The 13,440-nt window shown below is 31.1% G+C and overlaps 1 protein-coding gene across 7 annotated transcripts in view; it reads right to left on the reverse strand.

The window, feature by feature from the left end:
* The window catches only part of LOC127727044 (solute carrier family 4 member 11-like), an 80,965-nt gene that overhangs the window by 7,850 nt on the left and 59,675 nt on the right, over positions 1–13,440 (reverse strand). For all 7 annotated transcript variants that reach the window (XM_052234450.1, XM_052234451.1, XM_052234452.1 and 4 more), the window contains 3 exons: positions 13,013–13,244; positions 706–812; positions 39–207 (listed from right to left, as the gene is read on the reverse strand). In XM_052234450.1, coding sequence (XP_052090410.1) covers positions 39–207; positions 706–812; positions 13,013–13,244 — 508 coding nt within the window. The remainder of the gene's footprint in view (positions 1–38; positions 208–705; positions 813–13,012; positions 13,245–13,440) is intronic.

A 13,440-nucleotide genomic window follows, 5' to 3' on the forward strand; every position in this document is an offset into this window, starting at 1 on the left:
AAAAAATGAAACAAAGGTAAATAGATGATTGAACTTACTTATTAGCGGGAGCATTCACTAAGGCACTTGATATGTTTTGATCCATAAAGAACAACAATGATAAACAGAAACCCAGTCCTGCTGCTCCAAGGACTGCTCCCCATGGTAAGGTGTGGATAGGTGCAACAACAAAAAACTCTACATTCGTTCTATATGTAAATGGCTTCACTGAAATTATGAAATAATGTTATAATTATTATCTGTACTAAATTGATAACACACACTATTTACAAGAGTGACAAACTGCAATTACAGATGCATAAGATATCTATTTAATGCATTAAGAAAGAATTCAATAGCTTGGATCTATAGTTCTTGTAAGAATCATGTTCAAATTATAGACTGTATATCTAAGTCCATTTATCAGTAAAAAACGGAAAAATAAAAAAAAATATTTACAAAAATTTTACTCTGGATAATGTTATTTGATCGTAAAGAAGCTTCTGTCAAAGTTCCATGAAGATTTGACAAAGTTACTGATGCCTAAATATACTTTTAGATCAGACTGAACCTTAATGTCGACAATGAAGACGGAATGGAGAATTGAAAATCAACAAGCATTGAGAGACTCTACACTTAATACTGTAATAAAAAGTGTGTATTTGGAAGGAGCAATATCTTAAAAAGATTTGACCAACAGCATTTTAAGTGAATACATATAATTACATTTTATATCTTTGAAGACAAAGGAACCAAAAAATGACATAGCTAATACAGCTACTGGAAGTGCATAGTCGGCCAACATTTCTCTCTTCCCTGCATTCAAAAAAGGTCTGAAAGTAGAAAAAATATATATAAGTTAACATTCTGACAAAGATATTTCCTCAAAAGCATGAGATTCTAAGAAATCTATTAACAATAGAGTCTACTTTTTTGGAGAATTTGATAGTTATTCACTATAAATTATGATATATATCTATACTTATATGAGGGTGTGATTTAATTTATGAAGTCATGGAATACTATGTGAAATAGGTCTGTGTTAATAAAAAGTCTTAGTTTGTTTCAGTTTAATTAGACAATTATACCATTCTGGGGAGTATTGTTCCTGATTGCCATAGATGTAAATTGATAGCCTATAAACCCCATTCAACCATAGATTGTACAAATGATAGAGTCTATAGGACTATCTAGAAACTCACTTCTGAAAGCCCTATTCTGATCTTAAAATTACAATTAAATACAAATTATTGCTTTTGTTGGGAAGTCTACTGGTATAAATACTAGTTTCCTGCTGTGCAGAGCAAAGGTGAGAAGTAAAATAGAAAACAATGTGTAACTTAAGTTTACAAACAATACCAGGTTTATAATTGAGTTTAATTACAAGTATGACGTAAACTTATTATCACTGATAATTTTTATATCTATATAAACCAAGCATTATCTTTAAATCAACAGGGATTAAAACTGCTAATTATTGACTCTTCATTGTAGCAAAGCAGTTCTACTTCCTGCAAAGGGAGATAACCAACTTGAAATTACAATTTTAAAGAAAAAGAGTTTCTGGAAAGGGGTATAAACCCCATTTAACCAAACAACCTTAAAATAAAATGCTTTGTAACAAGTTAGTAGTAATAAACAAATAATTTGAATGCTGGTTAATCTGAGTCGATAAAGGATACTGACAACTCTTTAATCATTTGATATCATAATTGATTTATGACATAATGGTTCTATATTAAGTCATCCATACATCATCTAGAATGATCCAAAAAAGAGGAAAATATGAGTATGAACAAACAACCATAGGCGACTATGTACCACTGAAGCCATGATTCTTGTCATTGTTTTAGCACCAAAGCAAATTGAGCAAATTGAGCATGCAGAAACAAAAAATTAGACAATCAGTCTCTATTTCATTCTAAGCTCTGTAATCTGTGAAAATTTCCTGCAATACATTTCCTCCTTGCAAATTTTCTTAAATTACATTATTATTCGTTGAATACCAATTTTTCGTTGGTTTCGTGGGTACAAATGTTCAATGAATTACAATTTTTCTATAGGCTTTGTATGCAAAGATTGGCAAAACCACGAAATCAAATGTCCTCGAAAATGCAAGTTCTTATTCATATTTCGCCTTCGGTCTCAAGTAATGAATTAGCTTAACTTCTCTATGAGGGGTGAAGCTTACATGTAATATCTCTGTTTAAAGAAACAAACTATAACCACCAGACCATAGATGGCCAGTGACCTTGACCCTAGTATATAAGCACCTGTTCCATAATAACTTGTCATTATTTTTCTAGAGGGTGTGAAGTGAACACAACACTTCACTTGAATTCTGTTTAGTTATTTTATTTTTTATCTTAGATTTAGGGGAAAGTTACTTCAATTACATTTAACTTGTCTACGATGTACGACAAGTGCTAATGTTAATATGTTAATTAGACATAATATTTTCTCTATTGTCTACGATGTATGACAAGTGTTGATGGAAATGAATTAAAAATTTCTTGTCTACGATGTATGACAAGTGTTGATGGAAATGAATTAAAAATTTTATTGTCTACGATGTATGACAATTTTTTATATTCATTAAGTTTTTGCCTACGATGTAAGGCACATGTGTTACTTAATTCATTAACTCCTGTTTGTTAAACAGGTAGATATTTAAAAGTATTTCTTTTTACCTGAAGGTCGTGAGTACTCTTCAGAATTAGCACGTGTTTTACCTGTACAGGTACACATTATTTTATTACAATGGCTGAATTTGATAATGCAGATGTATTGCTTTAGCAAGATGTTTAGAATGATGTTAACACTAATGAGGGTGATGGCTTTGATTTTCATCACCTCTGGGTTGTTTTAGAAATTAAAGATGATAAATTTAATAGGAAAACTAGAGGTATTTTGAATAAATCCTCTTCTTAAACAGTTATAGAACCTAGTAGTTTTATAAAAAATCATAAAAGGCATTGCAATTGGAAATGAATGACAAGTGACAAAGCAACAAAACCTGTCAAAAGGAAGTTTTAAAATCTAGTGCTACTGGTATAGCTTCAAAATATCCTAGATTTGTGAATATTTCTCAAGAGGAGATAGCACACTTGAGATTTATAATAGGCATGTAGATTGATACATTGACTCATTATTATTAAATGTAGTAAAGAGCCTGTATGAACCATGAGGTTTGAGACAGTTTCTCTGCCTTCCACTCAAGCAGAGGTTGTAGAGAACCCTGCTGCTTTATTCCATTTTTGCCATTAGAGGCTTACTTTAATGAAGATTAAGTTCTAGATTTTGATCTGAACTACTGTAATGATACAGTGCATGTACGGGCCTCCTTTTGGAGTTTGTGCCATGTCTGATGATAGTTCAGCCAGAGCTGAATTTGATACTTCGTTTGATCCTGCATTAGGGTTTTCAGAAGCCTTTAAGGCTTCTCTTGGTGAGATTAATGGTCCAGTATCTCAGCCTGTTTGTTGAACAGTTTAATCATGATTTTGCTTGGGAAATCCCAAAATTGTTTATAAAGGCAGAAAACTGGGTCTGAATTTTCTTCTGGACTTTCTGTGACTGTTAATGACTACCATGTCAGTAAATATCAAATCAGGAAAATATCAAGTTGATAGAGGAGTAATAATATCTTCCTGAGAACTGTGAGAATCCTAGTGTGCCTAGGATAAATAAATAGATCTAAATGGCACTGTCTAGACAGGCCCACTCTGTGGTTTCAAAGATGTAGGAAACCCAGAGATACTTTATTAAGGGGTTGACCATCACCCCTATTGTTGAGTTGGCTAATATTTGTTGTAAGAATGAGCCATTAGATCTTGATAATACATGATAAAACCAATTTGTAATTCTGATGTGATAGTTGATTTATCACATTTTTATTTATGATTGCATGAAGCAAACTTGGTGATTATACAAAGATTCTTAAGCAAATCCTAGATTCCTTGGAAGAGGTTCCAGGTCTAGCAATTATTTTACTCCCAGCAGTTATGGGAAAGGCAATATCAGTCTTTTAACTGCAGAGGTTCTGTCGGTCAACAGGGCGTATGGCAATTCCCTTCATTGAGAGGGAGAGGTTTCCTAACAGGGAACAGAGAATCTCAAAGAGGTCACAATTCTCAACCAGTTCCTATATACAGTAGATAACTTAAATATTATGAATTTGAAAATATTACTTATGATCTATTGATATTCGATTTAATAAGAAATGGTTATAAAATTATTTTTAATGTTGTGCCACAAGGTTCATCATTTTTGAATAAAATACATTTCACTTTACATAAGGATGAAATAATTTCAGAAGTCTAAAAATTGATAGCTAAGGCAGCTATTTAAGAGGTTGAATCATTGGGAAATCAGTTTATTTCCTATATTTTCTTAGTTCCTAAGAAAGATGGGTCTTCAAGGCCTGTTATCTATTTGAAAAATTCAAACAAACTTAGCTTGTGGCTAACCAGCATTTTAAGCAGGACCATTTATCATTTGTTTAGATGTAATTTATAGGGATGATTATCTATATATATATAGCTAACATCCATAGATCTCACAGATGCATATTTTAATATCAATGATGATTATATCAAAAATTCCTGATTCATGTGGAAAGGACATTATATGATATTTATGTTCTTTGTTTTTTGGATTGGTTTCTGCATAAAGAGTTTTTACTAAGGCTTTTAAACCTGTCTATACATTTTTATGAAAAAATGTCACTTGAAGTATATACATGATAAAGTTACATTGATGATTCTATTATTATGGATCAGAATCTAGATAGTTGTACTGTGAATACAGAAAAAATGGTGCAAAAGCTTGATAAACTGTGCTTCAGAATAAATTTTAAGAAGTCGGTCCTCATTCCTTGGAAACACATTGTTTTCCTTTGTCTCATTATTGATACTGAGTTATTTAAGTTTTTTCTGACAGATGAGAAAATAGTAAAATTATCTCCCTTGGGAAGTTCTTCTTAAATAGAATTGTGTAACTGTATTATAGATGCTTTGCATCATATATTGGTCTTGTTGCGCATGCTTTTAATGCGGTATCTGTGGGAATGTTACATTGCAGAAACATGGCGAGAAATAATGTTGAAGCACTGAATAGTTGTTACAGTGATTATTTTCATCAATAGGTGAAATTTTAACAATTTTAAAATCAGAAATTGAAAATTGATAAGACCCATCCAAATAAGTTTTTGGATTGGACCTGAGATGCCTCATCAGAAGGATTTGGGATCCAAATTTGAAGAAAAATTTTCTGTTGGTAGATGGAGCTTCTCGGAACGTAGGCTCATTTCATATAGATTACTTAGAATTGTTGGCTATATTTTTCTTTTGGAGAGAAATTTTTAGTCACAAAGAGTCTTGTTAATTGTTATACAATCAGAAATTACATTTTCAGTAGCTTTTATAATGCAATAGGAGGTATAACCTCTTTGTCAGTTGACAGGCTTACTACAAATATTTCATTATTTGGGCTTGGTGTTCAAGAAAGGACATTTTTATTACAGCTCATTATATTCCTGGAAAGAAAATTTTGATGCTTATCATATGTCTAGAAATTTTACAGATTCAACAGAATGGCAATTGAAAGAAGAAATATTTCTTTTGTTTTTATCACGTTTTCATTTTCAAATCTGTAGATAATTGTTTCTCTGTCTTTTGACCAACAAGCTCCTTTCAGAGATGTTTTGACTTTTCATGGTCAGAATTAAGACCTTATATTTTCCCATCTTTTTCCTTGTTGGGGATAATTATAAAGAAAATTATTAGTGAAGTTCAGAAGGCTATTTTTATTATTCCTTTTTGGCCGGCTCAGAGTTGGTTTTCTTTGCTAAGACCTTTTTAATTTATTTGCCAGTTAAACTGCTAAGCATAAAAATTAGTAACGATGTTGCATACTGAAGAATGCCTTCCCCTCAGGAAGAGACTAAATTTAACTGTGTGTATTGTAAAAATATAAGTGAACCAACACCTGAAGTGGTGATTGTGCGGTAGGGTAAAAACATGTGTATTGTATTCAGAAATCACTTATAAATAGAAGATTTCAGAATCATTTGCAAAATATGTTTACACTTCATCTTGGAGACCATGCATCTATGATCAAGCAATATCAATATTTTTTGAGAAATTTCATTATTTGGTGTGTTCAAAGGAGAACCAATTCCTTATCACCATCTGAAAAGGATGTTATTGATTATTGAATTTTTTTGTAAAACAGAAGCTTTTCATATTCAGCATGTTCAATGTAAATTTTACTTGGTCTATGTTGAAACAGACTTGATCCTTTAAGAAGTAGATGTTACTAAATTTGTTTGTTTACTTTATGTGAAGGGTTGCTTAAACCTGAATCTGCAATTGAAGAGTTAGATACTCTTTCACTTGGGAGGTGAATTTAGTGGTAAGTTCTTTATATTCATTGGAGGATTTAACATTGAAGACTGTCTTTTATACTTGTGTCTTTATTTGCCTTGACTACAGCTGCCAAAGTACAATCTTTATCAGCTCTAGATTTACATTCTATGTCTTTCATTCAGAGACGAGGCAATTTATTTTTTCATATACCGGTACATGAGCTTTTGAAAAATACTAGATCTGTTAGTTAGTCTACCTAATGAGGTGTTCAAGGGTTTTGATAAACCAAAACTTTGTGTTGTTAAGACAATGATTTATTATGTTTTGTGTACAAAATATGTGAGGAATTCATCTAAGTCTGTTTATTTTTTATGGAACTTTTCGTAAAGTTTAGATAGTTAGAGAGAGTTCTAATTTTAGCCGACGTTTTAAGGTTCACTCATTTAGAGGAACCTCTTCATAAGTGCCTTTAGCTTCAGGATGTTCTTTAAAAGACATTATAGCAACAGCTTAGTCTGGACATGTGCTAGAACTTTTTATAAGTTCAATAACAGGGAAGTGAATAATATCAGTACTAAAACACTTTTCTTCAGTTGTAATTACTGGATGATCTTGTGATTTTTATGCTTTATTAAATGTGGCATTTATGTAAAAATTGTTTTTAGTTTGTGTCTACACTTTAAACAAGCTAATTCATTACTTGAGACCGAAGGCGAAATATGAATAAGAATGTTCCTTCATCCAAGCATATCTTGGATGTGCAGGATGAAGGTCATTCTTAGAATATGAGCCTGAGGCTCGAAAGTAATTAATTCCCACCCTAGGGATTATCAGTCAGACCCACCCTTTTCCAATGGGTTTTATGGTCGACACAAACTTGCTTTAAATTATGACAAGTTATTATGGAACAGGTGCTTATATACTAGGGTCAAGGTCACTGGCCATCTATGGTCTGGTGGTTATAGTTTGTTTCTTTAAACAGAGATATTACATGTAAGCTTCACCCCTCATAGAGAAGTTAAGCTAATTCATTACTTTCGAGCCTCAGGCTCATATTCTAAGAATGACCTTCATCCTGCACATCCAAGATATGCTTGGATGAAGGAACATTTTCCTCAATCCACAAAAATTGATACCCACGAAAATAAATGTATCCACAGTAGTCCAATTGGCTTTAAAAAAATGTTAACTTTATTTTTCAACAGGTTTTGCTGAAATTTAAAGCTAATATTTGACAACCCATCATTGAAAAAAATAAATGTTGCATAATAGAGTTTCATTGTAGTCATTAAAACAAATTTCAAACATTAGGGTCACAGGGATATGGTCTGAGAACACAGTTATTTTGTGTGCATTTATTTTAGACAATAAATTCAAATTAAAAAAATAACATCTACTCGATCTCAAAATTATAGAAAAGTCTTCAGCTCTAACTCAAAATATGGACAATTCTATGTTAAGGGGGTCTATAATTCAGTATGACAGCTTAATATATACTAATTTTTGACCTTTTTTAACTGGACAAAATCACTACTTTACCTAAAAATTCATCACCCAAATTTTTTTTACATGTAATTTCATCCCCCTACTTAATATTTCATGCATAAAGTATAAAGAAATAAATTTGGAAAGTGCATGAAAAAAATATTTCGAAAGTGTATGAAAAAAATTAGAAAGTTATACACTGTCGACACTAGGGACTATATTAAAATCTAAAGTGGCCTTATAAGGAGGGATGCAACATTAATTTGTTGAATATAAACTTTACTTTAACAAATGCAAAATGTTTCTTTTACTCAAGAACTATTCTAGATGGAAAGAAGTAATTTTCTCAAGTTTACAAATAAAAATTTTAATTCTCATTCATTTAGGGCTGAACGTTAAAATCTGAGACCTCTTCATTCCATCTTGTTTACACATATAAAAATCATTGATGCATTCTGATTGGTCTTTTTCATATTCAGGGTATCCCAAAACAGCAATGTAACAAGCAAATTGCCTGCATATTTGCTTAAATTTCTTAGCTTCTGTGTTGTCAATCAACTAACTTACTAATTTATACAGTATACAAGCAAATATAAAAGGATCATCACTAAAAATCAAAATACACATAAACATTCAAAAGTAATTTTTGAGACATAGACATATGAGACATAACAAATGTCTAACTGGAATTGACCAATTAAGATGAAGGATAAAATGATAACTAAATGAAGATCAGGTATATCATATATAGATTCTACCACTGCGTCAAGTGCAATAGGATATTTATCCACTCGAGACGGCTAAATTTTCAAATTTAGATCGTGAGGCTTGCCGAACATTTTAAATTTTAAAAATTTAACTGTTGAGAGTGGATAAGTATTGTATTGCACAAGATTTGGTTGTTGAATCTGTTTCTCTAATGATTTTTAGACGATATACAGACAATCTTGAAATTTTGTTTCAAATGATCTGCATTAAAGATGTGTTCTTTCTATGTGACATCATCAGGCATGATTGCCTTTTTTCATGGAAATAGGAAATTCAGAGGAAACTAGGAAAATTTGACCAATGAAGAACTGAGATCAAACGAACAACACATTGGTTAAATAAAAATAACAAGTCAGAAAAAGGATAAATCAGGTAAGAATAAGAGAAATTTGATTAACATCTTTTGTTCAATTTTATAAAATTCAATTTCAAAAATAAAATAAGTCCCTGTTAATATGCCTTTTATAAAAAAAAATATTTTTAGTGTTATCATGTATGTACTGTACATAATTTTATTACTAAGGGTATTAACTCCATATTGAGGTGCTCCTTCATACAGGAGGATAATACATAGAAAAAGTATACCGATAAGCCACATGATGAACATTGATCACTTTTCAACTGATATGTTAACAAAATAAAATAGAAAAAGTAAATTATGTTCTATATGGATGTATGTTTGATTGAGTAAACAAGATTACTGTTCATATTATGCCATCTATAATAAGTTAAACATGGTCAAAGCCAAATAACTCCAACAAAACATTTGAAATTAAAACGACAATACAGTATGGTCAATCACACCCAGTATCTAACCTTTCTAGCAAACAGTCTCAAAGGAGAAGTGTTCACAAAGTATTGTAGACTGATGGAATCAAGGTCATGAACAATTCATACTAACATAAATATACCAAACAGTCTCAAAGGAGAAGTGTTCACAAAGTATTGTAGACTGATGGAATCAAGGTCATGAACAATTCATACTAACATAAATATACCAAACAGTCTCAAAGGAGAAGTGTTCACAAAGTATTGTAGACTGATGGAATCAAGGTCATGAACAATTCAGACTAACATAAATAAACAACTTTCCTTCATATCTTCATGTTGTAGGAAAATATATAATTTATTTCTACAAGCTTTAGAAAGAAGAAGAAAAGCATAGCTTGCCGTTGAATGAAATCGACAAGACTTATATAAGGACCCTGAATAAAACCTTGTAGTACACAGTAATTTGAATGTAACCATTTATTTGCAATACAAGCAGGATACCAGGAGATTCATGGTTATCTATACACGTATATTTGTATAATAGAAAGGTCAATTGCCAGATAAAACCATTCTAATTAAAGAAATATATTGAGAAAGGCAAGCTAAAAACTTTATTTTCAAATAATTCAAAAACTAACAAATACTAAGCTGATCCAATGGATAAGTTAGCTGATTAAGCAATGGATTTAAAAGCAGACCACAACTGAAGTACAGAGTTAGCTAATGATCAAAGTGGTAATTGTCAGACCAAAATAAATAGGGGGATGTGGTATGATTGCCAAAGAGACAACTAAAGAGTTCAAAAAAGGTGGATGTAACCAACTATAGATCCCATAATTACACTTTTATGAAACCACTCATTTAAGTATTAAGACGTGGTATTAAACTATATTATTATGTAGATATGATGGTGCACTAAATTTGTATTATGTAGTATTTGGAATATTATGTTACTGCTCTGTTTACACTAAAAATGATAAATTATATATACAAACTCATAAAAATGTAATATATCAAATTATATATGAATAATAAATTGTTAGAATTGTAATGCATATCTAATACAAGTATTCCATTTTCACACTCATTAAGGGATAAATGACAAAATCCCATGCATACTTTATATCAAATTCAATTTAGCCAATCAACATCCATTTTAAGAGTGCATTATTTCATTGAAGTTTGTAATAATATATGCAATATCTTTTCTAGAAAACTCTAAGATTTATAGAATAATGGAATTTTTGTTTTTGATACTGACTTTATCAGCAAGCATATCAAACAAGCCCGCTAAGGAGAGCTGATCAGTGGCGGATCCAGAAATTTTCATAAGTGGGGGCCAACTGAATGCCTAAGAGGGGGCCTGCTCCGGTCATGCTTCAGTAATTCCCTATATAATCACCAAATTTTTCCCAATATAGGGGGACCACGGCCCCCAGAGCCCCACTTCTAAATCCGCCTCTGCTGATAATCAAGCTGATGAAGTCAATATAAAAAAATTAAATGCCACTTTTCTTTTTTACTGTTACTTTGTCTAAACAATATGTTTTTGGTTAAGAATATGAAATAGTGAACAATTAAAACTTTTTACAAATACAAAACATTGTGATAGTTTGGTTAAATGAATGAAGTCGCGTGTATGTCATTGACGTCATTGCCTAATATATATAGAATAATGGCATTTTTGTTTTTGATACTGTCTTTATCAGCAAGAAAATCAAGGGAGCCCGCTATGATGCAGTCAGTATATAAAAAAAAAAATGCCATTATGTTCTTTTTATTGGCAATTTAAAACGTTGTGATAGGTTGTATGGATGAAGTCGAGTGCATTTCAGTCATAAATTGACAAGCAGATCGACATGACCATGTGATGTTGCTGCACTGTAATGTGATGTCATTGCCTAATATTTTAGAGTATCAGGTCCTGTCCATGACATAGAAAAATATTAGGCAGTAAGATCAAAGGGAATATGTACAAATCGCAGATAATTTCAAGTATCAGGTCCTGTCCATGATCTAGAAAAATATTACCCATTAGGAAGAAAGCGAAAATGTACAAATTGATGATAATAAATTTCTGTGTACAAAGATCTACTTTCGGAATTTTAATATATTCATACCATTATTTGTTTTTCCATAGTTTTAATCATTTTTACTTTTCCATGAATAGCTAAAACAAGAGACTCGACGGAGTCAGAATCGCTCACCTAGTAATCCCTAAGAGTCATAAACAATGAAAAACATTTGTTTCATTTACTTTAAGGTTGGTTTAAGTATTCTAATCCGCACCTTGAAAAAAAAAACGTGTTCATCAAGATGCTTTACAATATAAAATATATGTATTGACATTATTCAAATCTATATCTAAATGACTGAGACTAGTTGTAGGTAGGAACTCAAAACCTTGAGTCTCAGTACATTTATTGCCTCTGCTTAAGTTTTGTGATATTTGTTTTTACTTTTATGACATGTTAAACATATCCACTCATGCATCCATGTAAACTGAAATGCTGAACACTTAAGTTATTATGCATCATATGAGCCAATCACTGGAGAACTAATAGCCAATTGCAAGTCAAAGCTACAAGTACTAAAATTCCTATATGCTATGTAACTCTGTTTACAACAAATTTTCAATCAAATCCAACAGATAAACTGTTAAACAACGGCATTGAATACAGAGATATTAAAAATACAACTTTTAGTACAATGACAAAATAGTTTTAACATCGTCAATAAATTTTAATTTACTGAATACAATTTGCTGATGACAACATTTCATTGAAGATTGTGCAATGCCATGGTTTATGCCTGACATGTATATATGTTTGTTAGTATGACATGTTAGTGAGCATACCATGATGGTACTAATCCATTGTGGACTTCTCCATCTACAATAAACAGACTGCAAAATCAACAGCCAGTCTACTCATTTTATAAACAAATTTTAGGCAAAAAAGAACAAATATTGATGATACCCAATACCAGTATGATAAAATTACTCAGAATCAAGTTTCTTTGACTGCCTCTAAATTACATTAAAATTTTGTCAAGATTTGTATGAAAAGTAACAATCACAATAAACTATTGTATATAATTCTCATTCACTTGATACAGCCTATCATTGAACCAAATCACAAAGATAAAATCAAAGCTGAATTTACATTACAATTATTCCAAGGAGTGGCAAATTTTGCCTCATATCATATTTGCATAATGTGTTTCAATGCTTAAGCATCTGAAAAAAATATGAAACTTGGAAATATCCAATTAAAATGAGAAATTTTTCTTTTATGTTTTTCATTTTTTTAACCTTTTAACTTCTGGTTGGGAAGAATCATCTTTTATGAAAATGTTAACACGTGTTTAAAATCATAAATGGCTAGTCTGATACTGTGAATTCAATATAATTCAAGGGTTACTAATTTTCATGGATTTCATGAAGATAGATGAACCAGGAATTTAAGTGTTTAATGAAGTACAAATTTGCTATAGGCTTGAACTTGTCAAAAACCAAGAAATGAATCTTCCATTAAAATAAATTTGTCTTCAATCCACGAAAATTGGTATCCACATTAAGCAAGTATGAACTTCTAACATAAAACAAATTTATCAAATATGTGTAAAACATTTTTACTTACGTTTTTGTAAAGTTATATAAGGTAATTCCAAGCCAGACAGTTCCCAACATGAGCAAGAGGAACAGAATACTGTTTTCCTTCAGACATTCTTGAATCATGTTCGCTGCTGTAGTTGTATCTGACAAGTTTGTACTTGGCATTTGTGTTGTTACAGCACTAATGTTCGTTTGATTAACAAAACTTCCTTGAGAGAGGCTATCACAGGAACTGCTATAATAATTCTTATTGAAATCTGGAAATAAAAATATAATCATTTAAGACTCTTTTAGCAAAATATTGAAATGTATCCAAACCAATCTAATTTGGAATAAATTTTAAAACTAAATAACAGTGTACTTGAACTTACACAATTCAAATATGCATCTGGCCTTCAGATTATGGAAAAGAAGTAATATAGTATATAAGTTCATGCCTCAATTTCCATACAC

The sequence above is a fragment of the Mytilus californianus genome, unplaced genomic scaffold (genome assembly GCF_021869535.1).
Source record: "Mytilus californianus isolate M0D057914Y unplaced genomic scaffold, xbMytCali1.0.p SCAF_19, whole genome shotgun sequence".
In the NCBI taxonomy this organism is placed as follows: Eukaryota; Metazoa; Mollusca; class Bivalvia; order Mytilida; family Mytilidae; genus Mytilus; species Mytilus californianus.